Source organism: Trichechus manatus, unplaced genomic scaffold, assembly GCF_000243295.1.
Source record: "Trichechus manatus latirostris isolate Lorelei unplaced genomic scaffold, TriManLat1.0 scaffold00001, whole genome shotgun sequence".
Lineage (NCBI taxonomy): Eukaryota > Metazoa > Chordata > Mammalia > Sirenia > Trichechidae > Trichechus > Trichechus manatus.
In genome coordinates, this window is record NW_004443937.1 from 22761810 (window position 1) to 22779887 (window position 18078).

Here is an 18078-nt window from a genome sequence, read left to right on the forward strand (position 1 = left end):
GGTGACAGAGGCAGCCAGGGTTAAAGGGGCTCAGGGAACAGAAACAGGCTGCAGTGAAAGATGAGAGTCAGAAAAGGGGAGTGATGGACTGAGTCCATGATAAAGGGTAATATATGAGCTTGTGTTCAGTGGATTCGAATCTGACTTATAGCCACCCTATACGACCGAGTAGAACTGCCTCATAGGGTTTCCTAGGCTGTAATCTTTATCGGAGCAGATCGCCAGGTCTTTTCTCCCACATAGCCACTGGGTGGGTTTGAAAAGCTGACGTTTCGATTAGCAGCCTAGTGCTTAACCACTGCACCACTAGGGCTCCTTAATGTATGAGCTTAGACTCCATAAAGGCAGGAGCTCTATTTTAATCCAGTTTCCTAGTGCCTAGATCAGAGTGGGCTCATAGTAGGCACACAATAAATACGAACGAATAAATGGTAGCAAGTGTATAATTACCAGGTTGCAGGATATGGTGGATAAAAGGCTTCAAAACAGGTCAAGAAATGCAACATTAGTGATTTCCTCTCAAGAACCCAAAGTCCTAAACACCGACTCTTTTCACTCCTCCCAAGTATATGGAGGGGAACGGGCTTTGCTGGTTTTGGTCACGAATCGAACTCCAGCGTCTAGAATAGTGCCCGTCACGTCAGTAAATATTTATTGAAGGGCCCTGTGAGTCGCCCTCTCACCTTCGCTACCTACCCACAGCGGGAGGCCAAACAGCACCTGGATTTCAGCACTTCCCTTGGCTCTGCAGTATCCACCAGATATTATCATAGCTCTTCCAGGGCAGAGCTGCACCTCTGTCCCCAGGGTACTACCAGGTGCCTGCCCAGTGCCCAGCACCTGACAGTCAACACCAGAGGGATGATGCATTAATACACTCGTTATTGAAATTACTACCTGACTCTGCCGGGTAAATCGCACCAGGTGCTCTAGATTGACTATCCCGCTCAGCGCCCACGTCGGGCGAGACTACGCATGCGTGTTCGATGGGCGCGGGTGGGGACGGCCAGGCACTCGCAGCGGGCTGCCGCGCCGCCGGGTCGCGCGAGCGGGCGGACTACGCATGCGCGGGCGGAACGTCCTTAAGGGCGGTGGCTGGCCGTGGTGGCCCAGTCGGCCTGACAGCCGGCTTCAAGGAACCATCCGGCGCTTCCGCAGCGGTGGCGACCATGGCGGCGGAGGAGGAGACGATGGACTCGGCGGACCCGAGCGAGAGGTGAGTGCGGCCGGGGACTCCGCGGGACTCGGGCGCGCGCCTTCCGCGCGGTCTGGGCGCGAGCCCGGCGGGCAGCACCGAGGACTCGTAGCCCGTCTGGCGGCCACTGGCCGCTCCCCTGTGTGGTCCCTGTTTGAGTTCGCGCGGCGCCCCGAAGAGTCCCGGCCTTGCTCTACCCCGGCGGTCACCCGTCGGAGCCGGGCCCGGGCGGTATCTGCGTCTGACCCGGGCAGCACCGGGAGGCCGCCTTGATTCCCGCGCGGAGGGGCTGCCGCGCTGTGGTGTAAGTGGCTTCGCGGGGCTGGCGCCGGAGGAGGGTGACCCGGGCGCCCGGACCTGGGCCCTTTCTCCTTTGGGGGGGGGTCGCCTTTGGGAGGGGGAGGCTTCGGACCCCGGCCTTGCCCAGCGCGGCCGGCGGGTGATGCCTGGCCTGCCTTGCACCTGATTTGGAGTCACGGGAAACTGTCCATTTCCCAGCGCGGCTTCGATTTCCAGGTGCGCGCTGTGCTTGGTCCATTCTTGGGTAAGACCCAAAGTCCCGCCCGGACTGGGCCTCCCCAAAGAGTGGAGAAAGGGGCGGTGCTTCCTTGTCGGAGTAAGAGATAACCAAAAACCAAACTCACTGCTGTCGAGTCGATTCCAACTCATATGGCTGTGTAGGACAGGGTAGAACTGACCCATAGGGTTCCCAAGGCTGTAATCCTTACGGAAGAAGACCGCTACATCTTTCTCCCGCGGAGCGGCGGCTGGTGGGTTCCAACCGAACCGCCCACCTTTCGGTTAGCAGTCGAGCGCTTAACCACTGCGCCACCAGGGCTTCTTCGGAGTAAGAGATGGAGAGCCTAAATTCACCTAAGAAGCGGCCAGAGATAAAGGGATGCGGAAGGGAGGAAAATCCCAGCATTAAAGGAAAGGGGGATTGGAGGAGTGGGTGTATAGCTTTGAGTTTCAGAAACGTTTAACTTACAAATACAGAAAGAAGGTTAACATTTAAGATATGGATAACAAGTTCGAAAGTAATAATCTTTCAGATGGTGATGTTCCTTGCTGCCAAACCCCTCTTCCCGTTTATTTTGTGTGTATCTGTATCTGTGATTAGTTATGGCTTTACTGGAGAAGTGTGTGCGTCCGTGCGTGCGTGCGGGCACCTCTTCAAATAAGAAGACAAAGTAGGAAGCTTTATGGAAGTTGGAAGATATCTAATATATACCTTATTTGATATGCAAATATGTTACATTTACTTTTTTTTAAATGTAACTAACTTCACGCACTTGTTAGAATAATAGTGGACGAATTAAATTATTGTGAACAATATTGCCTTATTTCTCAAAGCTAATCTTCTAAATTGGAAACTAAGTAGACATCTATATTCCTTCTCCCATTTGTGTTTAATTTCTCAACAACAGTTCTACTTCAGATGTCTATAAATTTGCATATGAAACATAACCTAAATTATAAAAGATAATCTGGAGTACTGTGAATACAGGGGTATTTGGAAAGACATCTGAGATAGGAAATTGTGAAATACAAGAAACTAGGTTCTTCTTCTGAGAGTTGTTTGTATGATGAATAAAGCCACTGTTTTGGTTTGTTGGTAACTGCTCCCAGTGACCTCCAGCCATCACTCAAAGCCACAATCCCTTTCATGTTTGTGCCCTGGACTCCCAAGCCCCACAACCTCAAGACCAAAGAGTACATCTGAAAGTAGGCTCACAAGCCAAAAATGTTGTGCCAAACCAGATCGGAACAAGCTACCAGTGTGGGAATTGCCTCCTGTTCCATTGAGGTAGGATGCTGAATGTTACAGGGACACAAGTAAGAAACTGTGTTTTAGGTATTATTGTTTTCATTTTTCAGGTGAAATTGGGATTGGGAAGGCTACTAGCACCCCAGCAAGTAGCAGGGCTGGATTGGAGTCCCCAGTGATGTCTGGATTTAGTCTGAGGAACTTTCCCCATAGCTCTCCTGCCTCGCTGGGATCAGGACTCCATGTGGAATGTGCTTAGCTCTTGTTTCTTTTGCTCATTCTGCTGGTACTTCATTATTTAATCCTTGCATTGGCCCAGAGCACAATTCTCTCTCTTTCCTCTCCCCCTTTTTTCTTTTTTACTTTGGTTACTCCACAATAGAAGTATCCCAAGAACCAAGTGGAAAAGAGAAGTCTTGAATCAAGTTCCCTATCCTTATAGTATTTCAAGTTTAGATGGGGAGATGGCATTAACAAAGGAAACAGTTATAAACTTCCCATCTAAAGGTTTTTTGCAGCATGCTGATTCTGGTCTCTTCCTTTGTGACTCTCTTAGTGAAGACAAGCATGCTTAGGAACCATTTTTGTTTTCAACATCCAATGCTTTTCAATTACAGTACAGTTGAAAAAGCTAAATGCAACAAGAGTAGGCCAGACTTCTATGAATTACTGCAAGATTGTTCCAGAGAATGATTAAGTATCAATTGAGTTTAGAGGAGAGCTGCCACAGATAATAAGAATTGCTCAGTTGCAGGATAGAGTATAAAAGAGGTAGTTTGCAGTGTGGTGTGCGGGAGTTGGCTTGCACCGGCAAGCTATTCCTAAATTTTCAGGAGCTTTGCCAGCTGTTGGCAGCTTGAAATCAACCATGGTGGGAGTATTTACACCATAGAAATCATCAAATGCTACAAATAAGGGATTTTCTTCCCCCACATCCCCGTCAGAGTTAGCTTATCTGTACCCTACTGGGTTTACATTAAAATTTGAATGTAGTTCTTTGCCTTAGAGATTTAAAACAAAACAAAACAAAACAAATCCATTGCTCTCAAGTCAATTCTGACTCATAAAGATTGAAAAAAAAAAAAAATCCCTGTAGTCCAATAGTTTCCAACTCATAATGACCCTGTAGGACAGAGTAGAACTGTCCCATAGAATTTCCAAAGAGCACCTGTGGATTTGAACTGCTGACCTTTTGGTTAGTAGCCATAGCAGTTAACCACTATGCCACCAGGGTTTCCATAAAGATAGGAGAGTGGATTTCTCTATTTTATTGTTGTAAGGTGCCATTCAGTGATTTTCAACTCATAATGACCCCATGTGACAGAGTGGAACTGTCCCCGTAGGATTGTCTCGGCTGTAATCTTTACTGGAAGCAGATTGCCAGATCTTTCTCCCGCTGAGTGGCTGGTAGTTAGAACCACCAATCTTCTGATTAGCAGCCAAGCACTTAATTGTTGTGTCACCAGGGCGCCTTTTTTAACCCTTTAAAAGACTGCTCTTCCCCCCCCCCAGCGTCTAGGCTTCTGGGAGGCTCAGTATCTTCCTCCCTGCAGCCATCTCCCCTTCCCAAGCCTTTGCCACCTGACTTCTTAAAGCCCACGGAACTCTTCAATGCCACATTGCCATGGCCTTTTATTTTTCTCAGTACTTACCCTTCTTGGGTTCTTTTCAGTGTTTGACACTGTAATGATAGCTTGTCCTTTTTTAAATGCTTACTTATCAGACAGTCTAGCTTTTATGGCCGTTTGGTTCTTTTCCTGCCTCAGACCCATAATCACTTTTATTGAGTCCTCTTTTTCCCGTTTTCTAAATATAGTCATTTTCCAAGATTCCGACTGCATCGTTGTTTTTATCTCGTCTTGTTTCCTCACACTGCTTGCATTACCCTGTCTGCGGAGGGGACTGAATTCTCGTCCTCATTCCGGAGCCCTCTTCTCTTCTCTACTCATGTTTCTATTTGTGTACCAGAAGTTTGCACCTGATTCCTCGAGTTTAACATGTCCAGACCAGGACCTTAGATGCAGCTTGCTGCCCCCAACCTGAACAATACAGAACACCTAGTTCTTCCCCCTTGACCTCCCTATTTCTATTAGGGCTGTTCTGTTCTTCTGGGTCATCCAGATTCAGAACGGTGGCATTATCTTTTGACTCCTCCTACCCCTTTCATTGCCCCTGAATACCAAATCTGTTACCAAGTCTAGTACATTCAAAGTCTGTAATATCTGCTTTCCACTCCTGCTGCCACCTGGGAGCCACCTGGCTCCGAGCTTCCTTATTCCCTTACCTGGCTTTTTGTAGGCTTGATAACACCTTCCTGTGCTCTCAGTCCAGCTCATTTCATTAGTTACTTTTATCTTTTCAAGAGCCACAGTCTTGTTTGTAGCACAGCCACACACAGTGGCTTTATTCTATGTCCTCAACCTGCCTTCAAAGCCCTCTGCGGGCAATGTAGTTCCCCCTACCTTTTGAGTCTTATTTGCTCCCCGTACACTGGGCTTTAGCCAAGCTGTATCTTCCATTGTTTCCTAAACACATTCCTTGCTCATCCCCCATTTCTCATGTGTTGGTTCATGTTATTTTCCCTGACCCAAAACAGATTGTGATCTCCCTTCTCTAAAGGTCCATGGTATTTTTCTAAACTTTCTTTATGGCACTTATATTATGTTTGGTAGTATATTTGTATATTTGTATAGTTATTTGTATATTTTCTGTATCAGCTCATTGAGGACAAGACTTTGGTTTTACTCATATGTCTTATAGAGGACAAGGGGCTTTATAAGTTGTAAGCTTTAATTAGAAATTTTTGTTTAACAGTTCAACTGTTGTAAATTAATGCTGATACAAACATTAAGATCAAAACCCTAGTAGCTGATTATACATTCTGCAGCTGTGTGACTTAAATATTTTAATCATAAGATATTCAGAAAAGTCTGAATTTGAGTACGACAGCAATTAGGATCATGAACTTAAATTGTCTTGGGGAGCTTGGGAATAGGATTCCATTCCTTGACCTTGAATGAACCAACCCATGCTTCCCTGTTTTGCCAGTTCTCCAGAATGCCACACAGGCCAGCAAATTCAGATTTCAGTCCTGTGACAAAGAACTTGTTAACAACAGATAACAAAGTCGCAGGAATGGTCCACTTAATAAAAAACAACACCAGATAATAAATTTCAATATTACAGAAGTCTCTGAATGAGTCTTTAGGATTTGACCTATATTATTTATAATAGCTGTTCTGAAACATTATATTGGTTTAAACATAGCCTTGATAAATTGTGAGATTTTAGTCTAATCTCCTGTTCTGGGTAATACTCCCATCTGATTGTGTCATACAAAAATTTGTGGAGAGGTGCTTTTATTAAAAGTGATTATTGAGTTTGAGATCTAGGATTTTTAGTTATTCCTAAAATTAATTCCTAATTCCTATTTTTTTTAGTTATTTTTGGTTTTATTCTTTTCGTTATGTGAATGAACTTATGTTCGTTATGAACATATGTGAATAAACTTCTCTAAAGCGGACAGAAGGAAATGTTACTCATATTTGTTAAGCATTGCAAGCAGAAAAGTAGACCTGTAGCATCTTCAGGTGTGTTTGATGACGCACTCATGTAAGGGTCTGATTCCAGAATGCGTTGTTTACTGTGTGTGGGAAGGTGGGAAACAACTGGAGGGAAAATATTACCAGCCCATGACTGTGTCTAAAACAGTGATTCTCCAACCCTGCGTCTTTTAAAGTTACAGGTTAGAAATGAAAAAAAAAAAAGTTCAAAGACTGTTAATGAATATGTTAAAATATGAGGCCTGTGTTGTTATTGATCTGATAGTTAATGATAATTTGAGTCATTTAAGTATCATTTATCTAAAATTAAATAGAATGTTAGTCATTTAAATTGTAGTTGTATGAGGTATATTTTTTTCCTTTTTTCCCAAGAATAGAATTTAAGGTCAGTTCCCAGGAAGGAAGGCCTTTATTTGCTCAAGTGTGTAATTTCCAATTTGGAACTTTTTAATCTTTCATTAGTTGAGGAATTATTTCAGAGGAATATGTATATTCACACCCCTAATTTATTGGATATTTATAATAAAAATCAAAACCTCATACTTTCTTTAAATGAGATAGAATACTGTCCTTAGAGTAGTTTGTAAGACAGTAATAATAAACTTAAATAATTTTTTTTTTCATTTGATACAACCAGTATAGGGATGGAGGCCATTTAAAACAAAATTATAATGAAATACTCTTTACTTATAACCTAATTAGAAATGTTATTTACATGGCCAAGAGTGTGTGGAAATTGGCCAGACTGCTGTACATTTTCTTTGGAATACTATGAAACCTCTTTCACTGTTTCCCAATATTTATAGATTGTGCAATTCAGGTTTAGTAATACTATAGATCATCAAATGCCTTAGAGAACAAAACAGGGATCACTAGGGATCTTAAATGTTCATGGTGTGTACAATGTTAATGATACATTTTTTAAATGATTAGGTAGAAATTTAAGGGAAAAAAAGTCAATGTCTTAAACTCTGGATACTTAAAATTAGATTCTTAGATAAACTCTGTTAATATGTTCAGCACAATTTATTTGGCCTTTCTTAACATCCTCCTAAATTGATGGCTCTGGTGTGCTTTTAAGGAGCCCTGGAGCACAGTGGTTAAGTGCTTGGCTGCTAAGCGGTTTGAACCCACCAGCTAGCCGCTCCACGGAAAAAGGGTGTGGCTGTCAGCTTCCGTAAAGATTTACAGCCTTGGAAACCCTATGGGACAGTTCTGGTCTGTCCCATAGGGTTACTGTGAGTTGGGATAAACTCAACAGCAGTGGGTTTCTGTGAGTTCAGTGGGTCACAAGGAGACAAAATGCAGAGATAAGACAGTCCCATCTCTCGAAAGTTTGTTTCATAATGAGTGGTAAATTGGTAGGGGTAGGCATAATTCCTAAATTAAGGCTGGTATGTAACACTAGTCCCTTGTAAATAGTAAGTATTCAGAGTCTGGATTAGTTTTTGAATGTAATAGATTTTTGTTTTTGTTTTTTTTTTTAAAGACTGAAACAAAGATTACATTTGTGTTTTCTTTGCCCCAATTTGTCTATGATGTCATTTGGACTGATAGTAGATTATAGTTCATTTCACTTTAATTTTTTTTTTTGGTACTGACCTCTTATTGTCTCTGGCAAAGAACTCTGCTGTGATTTGAGGTATTTAAGAAAATTGATGAGACTGAGCTGTAAGTAACTTCCTGTTGGTACTAGTTTGTGTTTTTGAGGTCTAACGTGGACCTCGATGCCCATACAAAAAAGCTTCGGCTGAATAATAGTTTACTTTTTTAAAAAAAACACTCTAAAGTTCATGAGATTCTTTTATTTTAATTTCCTGTTAATGAACTGCTTTTTTCAACAATTGAAAAATTGTTGAATTGAAAAATTCATTGCTGAAGCCTTGAATCATTTTTCCTTGATAATTTGTAAATAAGTTTACAGGCTTACAGACTAATATTAATAATGTTTTCTATCAAGTTTATATCTTGATAATAAATTATATACAGCATTTGTGGGATGCTGAGAAGTCTTATCATCTTACCATGTTAATGCAGAAGGTTTGAAACTGGCAGCAGAGAGCATTGAAGTAGAGTAGAGCCTCATCATAATCCAAATTATAATGTGTCTTCAGACATTCTTTTCTTCAAATAATATCTCCAAAATATAACAATATGCCATGAAAGCCTGACCAAATACATCCACTTCTTGTCCTGTTCCTTAATCCTGTTTATGTAGGTATGTACTCTGTGTGTATGTGTGTGTATGTGGTGCTATTGAACTTACTAGGAAGTTCTTATGTCTAAAGACAAAGAGACAAGAAGAAAGTTATACTAGTAGATAAAAAGGAATAATTTATTTATATGAGGGGAAAAAAGGTGTGCACCTTCGGTTACCGTGCTTCTGATTGCCTGACTATATTGTTTGTTCAGCTGATTACTATTTTCCTGCTTCTCCTCTTTGCATCAACATTTGTTAGTTTTGTTTTTGTTTTTGATTGGAGGAGAGGACAGTCAGGTCCTTGCCCTGCCCTATCTCCTATTAAAGAACCTGTGGTGCTGTGAGTGCATTTTGCCTGTAGAACCCCATCTGCCTTCCACTTCTAAACTGAACCAAAGCCTTCAGTTTACATCTACAAAGAGTTACCAAGCACTCTCATGGCCACCAGCCAGTTAGTATGTTTGGCAATGGGATATAAGGATGATACTAACGTGGGTCAAACAATGCAGTAGAGCAGATAAAAATGTAAACAAATATATGAACAAATAACCACTGCAGTAGTAACCGTATCTGTAAGATGGGCCAGAGGAGTGCTTTAATCACCTCTGCCCTTGGCATCAGGGTCAACAACCATCTATCAGAAGCAAGGACATTCTGGGCAGAGGGAAGAACTGTACAAAGTCATAGAAGCATAAAATAGTATGAAGTTTTGGTACCTATGAGGTACTAAAAAAGTACAAGTGCAAGAGACCAGATGAGGAGGGAGTAGACTGTGAATGGATTGTAGATCACTTTCTGAAAAGGTCTAAGGAATGTGGATTTTATTCCATAGGTAGGTAATGAGAACCTCTTGAAGTGTTTTAAGGAAGACAGTTACCTGAGAAAAAAGGACTTTGGAGTCATTCACAATTGAATTCAGATCTCCACTTGCGTCATTTCCTTACTAGCTGTGTACCTTGGTCCTGGTGCTTAACATTTCTGAACCTCAGTTTTTGCATCTATAAAATGAGGATAACTTGGGTTGGGAATACAAAGCTAGAAAAAGCTGGATGCTGGATTGATCCTTCCAAAACTGAGCACATTACTATCGCCTTTTCTTATTTTCCTGTGTTCTCTATCATTAGTGGCACCTAAGGCAGAAACCTGGGAAGTTCTTCTCTATTAATGCCATCTTTACATTCAACTAATTATCCAATCCAGCTTTTTACTTCTTAAATATTCTTTGGCCTCATTTTCTCGCCTCCATCCCTATTGACAAAGCCTTGGTTCAAGCTCTTACCTCTCATTTGGAATCTGCAGTAGTTGACCTCACTTCCTCTTCTAATTAATTCTCTTTCACCAGAAAGTTCTCTTTTTTTTTTTTTTTTGAATTTTTTTATTGGACTTTAGATGAATACAGAACAAATAGTTTCTCATTAAACAGTCAGTACACATATTGTTTTATGACATTGATTAACAACCCCACGACATGTTGACACTCTCCCTTCTCAACCCTGAGGACTTTTTTTTTTTTTTTGGTGAAAATATGCATAGCCAAAGTTACACCATTTTGAAAGTTTCTGCATGTACAATTCAGTGACATCGATTACATTCTTCCAGTTCTGCTGCTATTCTCACTATCCTTTTCCAAATTATTCTGTCACCATTATCTTCAACTCACTGTCCCCTAGGCTTCCCATCAAACCTTTTGAGTTGCTGTTGTCAATTTGATCTCACCTAGATAATTCTTTTTTTTTTGTAACTTAGATGAAGGTTTGCAGAACAAATAGTTTCTCATTAAACAGCACACATATTGCCCTATGACAATGGTTAACAACCCCATGACATGTCAACGCTGTCCCTTTTCAACCTTGGGTTCCCTATCACCAGCTTTCCTGTCCCCTGTCCTTGTCTCTGGACTGCTGTGCCTCATTAGTCCTGTTTTGTTTTATGAGGCTGTCCAATCCCCGGCTGAACGGTGAACATCAGGAGGGGTTTCACCACTGAGCAAAAAGGGTGTCCAGGGGCCATACTCTGGGGGTTTCTCCAGTCTGTCAGGCCAGTAAATCTGGTCTTTTTTTATGAGTTAGAATTCTGTTCTACATCCTTTTCCAGCTTTGTCCAGGACCCTCTATTGTGATCCTGGTCAGAGCAGTCAATGGTGGTAGCTGGGCACCATCTAGCTGTACTGGACTCAGTCTGGTGGAGGCCTTGGTAGCAGTGGTCCATTAGTCCTTTGGACTGATCTTTTCCTTGTATCTTGTTCTCTTCATTCTCTCTTGCTCCTGAAGGAGTGAGACCAGTGGAGTATCTTAGATGGCTGCTCACAGGCTTGGAAGACCCCAGACACTACTCACCAAGGTAGAATGTAGAACATTGCCTTTATAAACTGTGTTATGCCAATTGAGCTAGATGTTCCGCGAGACCATGGTCCCCACAGCCCTCTGCCCAGCAATTCAGTCCCTCAGGGAGTTTGAAGTGTCTATGGAGCGAAAAGTTCTTGTTTTTAAATAGTAACCAGCATGTGTTGAGCCCTTGCTAATGGTCAGACGGCATGTTGAAGCTATCCATTGTCTCAGGTTGTTGCAGTGCCCCTGTGGTCTACTGCTCCCTGGATATTAAGCTGCCTCTCCTCGATGGCTACTGGCCAAGTCTGCCAGCTGTAGCCTCCCACGGCTTCTGCCCCCACATCCGCATTGCCTCAGGCCTGCTTCCTTGTTCTGTCTGTTCAGCTAATGACAGATGCCCGGGTCATTCTTTTCATCTACTGTTTGTTGGAATCCGAAGCTTTTTTGTTTTTCCATTAACAGTTGACCAGTATGACCTAGGCAGGAAATACTCATGCCAGCCCCCTGTATTTGTATAGGGGTATGTTACTGCTGTTTTCCATGAGATTTGAAGTCTTTTTTTTCCTAAAGTTTTTTTTTTTTCCTTCTCTCACTACCCCCTGCCCTTGCAGGTATCTTTTTGCACTTCTACCCTGGTAAGAGGTTGTCCTCTTGTAGGGTGGGGGTGGGGAAAATGCCTTTTTTTTTTTTTCCCCCTTGTTCTGCCCATTTTTGTCCACTATGTAATTATTTGGAATCTGACTATTCCTGTGGAGCACACATGGGGTTGCCATGAGTTGGAGTGACTCCATAGGACTAACAACAACGAACATCCCTGAAGTTAAGATGCACTTTGACATGTACTTTGTGGATATCAGATATCTGAGTCACAGTACTTAGCACAATGCTTTGCACCTATAAAAGTGCATTTTGTCACCATCACACAGGCAGTAAGTTCCCTATTCTGCTTTTCTTCTCCATAAATAACAGTAGGGAGTTGAGAAAAGCATTAACTCACCTGCTTGTGTTTTGTTTTTGGTGCTCTAGGTCAGGATGGCTAACTGGCTGGCTTCCCACTTGGTGCCCTACGTCTACATCACACCTTAAAGAAGCTGAAGAAAAAATTTTAAAATGTAAGGTTTTCTTCTTGTAAGTTACCTGAGCTGTTTACTAAAATAGGTCTCATATGTTCACTTACCCCGAAACTGGAGATAAGATTTTGTGGTGTGTTAGTTGTTGGTAGAGTAACTTTTTCCACGTCGTCAGCAAGTGCAGAAACGTGTGGGGCAGTGGTTCTCAAACACTTTGGTCTTGGGACCCTTTATACTCTTAAATTATAAGGACCCTGTCATGGTTTGAGTTATGTCCCCCAAAAAAATGTGTGTATCAATTTGGCTAGGCCATGATTCCTGGTACTATGTGATTTTCCTGTGTGTTGTAAACCTGCTTCTATGATGTTAATGAGGGAGGATGGGTGGCAGTTGTGGATCTACAAGACTGGATTGTGTCCTGAGGCAGTCTCTTGAGATATAAAAGAGAAGCAGCGCCAGGAGCAGAGCGCATCCTTTGGACAGGCCTCCCTGCGCCGAGAAGCTCCTAGTCCGGGGGAACACTGATGAGAAGGCCGACAGAGAAAGAAAGACTTCCCCTGGAGATGACACCCTGAATTTGGACTTCTGGCCTACTTTGACTGTGAGGAAATAAACTTCTCTTCGTTAAAACCATCCACTTGTGGTATTTCTGTTATAGCAGCACTAGATGACTAAGACAGACCCTAAAGAACTTTGTTTATGGGTTGTAGCTATCAATATTTACCATATTAGAAATTAGAACCGAGTAATTGAAAAATATGCTGATTTATTATTTTAAAATAGTAGTAATAAATCCATTACAGGTCAAAGTAAATAACATATTTGTAAAAAATAAGTATTTTCCAAATAAAAATGTAGTGAGAAGAGTGGCATTGTTTCACGTTTGCAGATCTCTCTAATGTCCGGCTTAATACATGACAGCTAGATTCTCTTATCTGCTTCTGTATTCAGTCTGTTGGGTAATCACATATGTGGTCTCTGGAAAACTCCACTGTACACCCATGAGAGAATGAGAGTGAAAAAGGCAAATAAAGTCTTAGTATTCTTATGAAAACAGTTTCAACCTTGCGGACCTCCTAGAGGGTCTCAGGGACCCCTGAGAAGTCCTGAGACTACACTTTGAGAATAGATGAGCCTCAGTGTTCCTGAGCAGGTGGTTCCTTGCCATGGTATCTGGTGCTGAAAGAGGCTGTGCCTTGTATGATGGAACAAACATGGAACTGGAACGAGTTAACCTGGGTCTAGGCCCAGGTCTGGAACCGGGTAGCTATAGGATCTTAGGCAAGTCGCTTTTTTCAGCTTCAGTTTTCTCAACCTGTAAAATGAGGGAGTAGGAGGAGCCCTAGTGGTGCAGTGGTCATGCAGTCGGCTGTTAACCAAAAGGAGAGTGGTTCGAACCCACCAGCGGCTCCAAGGAAGAATGACCTGGTGATCTGCTTCCATAAGATTACAGCCTAGAAAACCCTATGGGATGGTTCTGCTCTGTCATGTGGGGTTGCCATGAGTCAGAATCTACTTAACAGCATGCAACCACCACAACAATAGGGTGGTCCTTACTTAGAATTCCTCCTGGTGCTGACATTCTAGGATTCCTAAAGTCGACGTTTAAAGTGATGTGGAAACCCTTTTTCATTTCTTATAAACGCTGAAATTTACCTAAACTTGCACCATCAGTGCACTTCCAGGTATCTGTGGGTATACTTCTAAGCAGTGGTGTTTATTGTGCAATTTTGTCCTGCTGAAACAATTTAGAGGAGTGGATTAAGTAGTGCGGTTTACATACATGATAGCAAGGTGTGTATACATTGTTGATGTGTGTCCACTTCTGTTTTCTCTAGCTTTACCTGAGGTAATTGAGTTGAGAATTGGATCCATTTGAGATTTCATTCTCTTTACCACAAATGAATTTTTTGTTTGTATATTTGAATGATTCAGGAATAAGTGACCATAACTGGATGTATCCCTTGGAAGGAAAAATTAGCCATTTTACATGAATTTTTAACATAAAAATGAATTTCTACTCCATGTACTTGGGTAGTCCTGTTCTTTACAAAGTTCAGAAAGTTGTCATTGTGGTTTACCCAGATTAAAAAAAAAAATCTTGTGAGGAGATAAAAATGGGTGGTAGATAACCAGTTCATCCACTTACTAAACAAGTTGATTGACTACTGAGCATTACGTACCTGCTAGGTTCTGTGGATGCAAAAAGGAGTGAGTTGGCTCCTACTTCAATATCAGACATAAAAGCCAGTTAATACAGTGGGATGAACTCTGTAGTACGTATTACAGTTGGTTTTTATGGGAATATGCAGTTCTGTGTTCAGAATACTGAAGTGGTTTGGCTTGGTGCTAATGCCGATTCACCTCGTTTTCTAAACTGGTGGCATTTCCCCCACTTAGGGGCATGAGCTTCATTAACATTCTGAATGAATGCTAGGTTTCCTCTTTGCTGCCATTATCTGGATACAAAACCTGAGATTACCTTTTTAGTTAAAGGGCAGAAACTGGTTCTCCTGTGTTTTGTCCATTGCAGATGACTATGCGCAAATAATTTATGGGTACATCTAAAGTGTAGCTATTCAGTTGTGATAGTTTAATGTAAACTAATTTCAGATTAGTTTCATCTTCAGTCATTTTTTTTTTTGAGGAGTTTAAAATATTTAGTCCCACAAAATTGAAGGCAGGTAAGAGTTTTTATCTACAAAATTGTAATTATTTGCAATTTCTAGAGAAATTGTGGGACTTGGAACTTAGGTCACCTGGCACCTCATGCTGAGGAGTTTCTACCATATTCTGCCAACATTTTTCTACTAAGCTTTGAAATGACTTAAGATTTCAGTTACACATTTAATCCCTATACCGTTAATCCTCCCCTGAATTCATGATTACTTTTTAGGGAAAAATGTTTCCTTCAAGTCTGATTTTGACCTTCAGTGTTTAATCTGTCAAAGTTTTACACATTCAAGACATCAGGATTTTGTTATTGTTTGCAAAGCCAGGGACCTTACAATAATGGCTGTAGTGACCTCTCTAGTTCTTGGAGCATAATACCTTCGTTTGATAGATGTGGAAAGAAGTCCAAGGAGGTACCATGACTTGTCAAAAGACCTTGGCCATAGGAGGTAATTCCCACTTAGATAAAACACATGGTAATTAAGAATTACTTGAATGAATAAAAATGTGCTTTTTTTAAAGGGCTGATACAAATTAGTACAGGCTAAAATCATATGCATGGATATCAGATGGTTTCTAGATGATTAATTTATTTCTTTGAGAATACTCCCCTTCTGAGTAGTGAAGCTCAACAGAATTTCTCCTTTATGTTTCCATTAGGTGTTCCCTGCACATACAAAAAAGAATCTGTTTGTATATCTAATGGAAATAAAATATGGACATTGAAGTTATCTTACAGTCTTCCAAATAAGACACCACTTGTCCTCCTCCATGGTTTTGGAGGAGGGCTTGGACTCTGGGCACTAAATTTTGAAGATCTTTGCACCAATAGGCCCGTCTATGCATTTGACCTATTGGGGTTTGGACGAAGTAGTAGACCCAGGTTTGATAGTGATGCGGAAGAAGTGGAGAATCAGTTTGTAGAGTCCATTGAAGAGTGGAGATGTGCCCTAGGATTGGAGAAAATGATCTTGCTTGGACACAACCTGGGTGGATTCTTGGCTGCTGCTTACTCACTAAAGTATCCATCAAGGTAAGTGATGGTGACAGAAAAGAGAGGGATTATAAATGTGACATCACATACTAGTCTCTAGTTCCCATCTTTGGTGGTTGTTGGTGTCTGTCTTGGTCATCTAGTGCTGCTCTAACAGAAATACCACAAGTGGATGGCTTTAACAAAGGGAAGTTTATTTTCTCACAGTCCAGTAGGCTACAAGTCCAAATTTAGGGCATTAGCTCCAGGGGAAGGCTTTCTCTGTCAGCTCTGGAAGAAGGTCCATGTCATCAATCTTCCCTTGGTCTGGGAGCTTCTCTATGCAGGAACCTCAGGTCCAAAGGATGCCCTCTGCTCCCGGCACTGCTTTCTTGGTGGCATGAGGTTCCCATGTGTCTCTGCTTGCTTCTCTCTTTTATATCTCAAAAGAGATTGGATTAAGACACTATCTAATCTTGTAAACCTCATCAGTATAACCTCATCACAGTGATAGAATTTACAACACATAAGGAGATCACATACAATCTCATCATAGTGATAGAATTTACAACACATAAGGAAATCACATCAGATTACACAATCATACAATACTGGGAATCATGACCCAGCCAGGTGGACAGATATTTTTGGGGGACACAATTCAATCCATGACAGTGTGAGAGCCTTATAAGACAGACAGTTTCTTACAGGATCCTATAGACCAGACGGCCACAACTGATGGCTAACTCAGTGGCTGAAATAATGATGTTGAATTTTTCTATGACACATGCTTTGGCAGAAGGCTTGAGAAAGGACTTTCTATTTGTTAAATTGAGAATGTGTAAAATTTAAACCACAAGAAAAATTGTAGTGCTGCTGTTTATTATTACCTAACCTGTGGATCCAGCAGGCTTTTCTAACTTTTTCTAAGTTCAGTAAACTGTAATGGGAAAAAAATGTTAGGAATTAGGTGAACCAGGTGCAGGGCTATCTTTGTAACTTAGAGCAAATTGCTCAACGTCTAAGCTTTAGTTTCCTCATCTCTGCAGAAAATATACCCACTTTGTCGTTAGGTGCCGATGAGTCTGTTCTTTCTCAGAGTCCTGAGTACAACAGAACGAAATGCTACCCGGACCTGTGTCATCCTCACAGTCTTGGCTGTGTTTGAGTTCATTGTTGAAGCTACTGTGTTAATCCATCTCATTGAGGGTTTTGCTCTTTTTCACTGATCCTCTACTTTACCAAGCATGATGTCCTTCTCCAGGGACTGGATCCCTCCTGATAACATGTCCGAAGTACGTGAGACGAAGTCTCGCCATCCTCCCTTCTATGGAGCATTCTGGCTGTACTTCTTCCAGGACACGTTTGTTCATTCTTCTGGCAGTCCGTGGTATATTCAGTACTCTTAGCCAACACCATAATTCAAAGACATCAATTCTTCTTCAGTCTTCCTTATCATTGTCCAGTTTTCACATGCATATGAGGCAATTTAAAATACCATGATTTGGGTCAGGTGCACCTTAGTCCTCAAAGTGACAGCTTCGCTTTTTAACACTTTAGAAAGGTCTTTTGCAGATTTGCCCAGTGTGAAACATCATTTGATTTCTTGACTACTGCTTCCATGGGCATCAGTTGTGGACCCAAGTAAAGTGAAATCCTTGAAAACTACAGTAGTTTCGCCATTTATCATGATGTTGCTTATTGGTCCAGTTGTGAGGATTTTTGTTTTCTTTATGTTGTGATGTAATCCATGCTGAAGGTTGTAGTCTTTGATCTTCATCAGTAAGTGCTTCAAGTCCTCCTCACTTTCAGCAAGCAAGGTTGCATCATCTGCATATCATGGGTTGTTAATGAGTCTTCCTCCAATCCTGATGCCCCGTTCTTCATATAGTCCAGCTTCTTGGAGTATTTGCTCAGCAAACAGATTGAGTAAGTGTGGTAAAAGGATACAACCCTGACACACACCTTCCCTGATCTTAAACCACATGGTATCCCATTATTCTGTTCAAGCCACTGCCTGTTGGTCTGTGTACAGGTACCTCATGAGCACAATTAAGTGTTCTGGAATTCCTATTCTTTGCAGTGTTATCCATAATTTGTTATGATCCACACAGTCAAATGCCTTTGCATAGTCAATAAAACACAGGTAAACATCTTCCTGGTATTCTCTGCTTTCAGCCAACACCCATACTACATCAGCAGTGATTAACCCTCTTTCCATTTCCTTTTCTGAATCCGCCTGTGCTAGTCCGTGTACTGCTACAATTGTTATTTGAATTATCTTCAGCAAAATTTTACTTGTGTGTGAT

At 41.6% G+C, this 18078-nt stretch overlaps 1 protein-coding gene across 1 annotated transcript in view; it reads left to right on the forward strand.

Moving 5' to 3' along the window:
* The first annotated feature begins 1097 nt into the window (after window positions 1-1097).
* The window catches only part of ABHD5 (abhydrolase domain containing 5, lysophosphatidic acid acyltransferase), a 32292-nt gene continuing 15311 nt past the window's right edge, over window positions 1098-18078 (forward strand). The window contains exons 1-3 of the mRNA XM_004368441.2: window positions 1098-1216; window positions 12080-12165; window positions 15457-15829. Coding sequence (XP_004368498.1) covers window positions 1170-1216; window positions 12080-12165; window positions 15457-15829 — 506 coding nt within the window. The 5' untranslated portion in view covers window positions 1098-1169. The remainder of the gene's footprint in view (window positions 1217-12079; window positions 12166-15456; window positions 15830-18078) is intronic.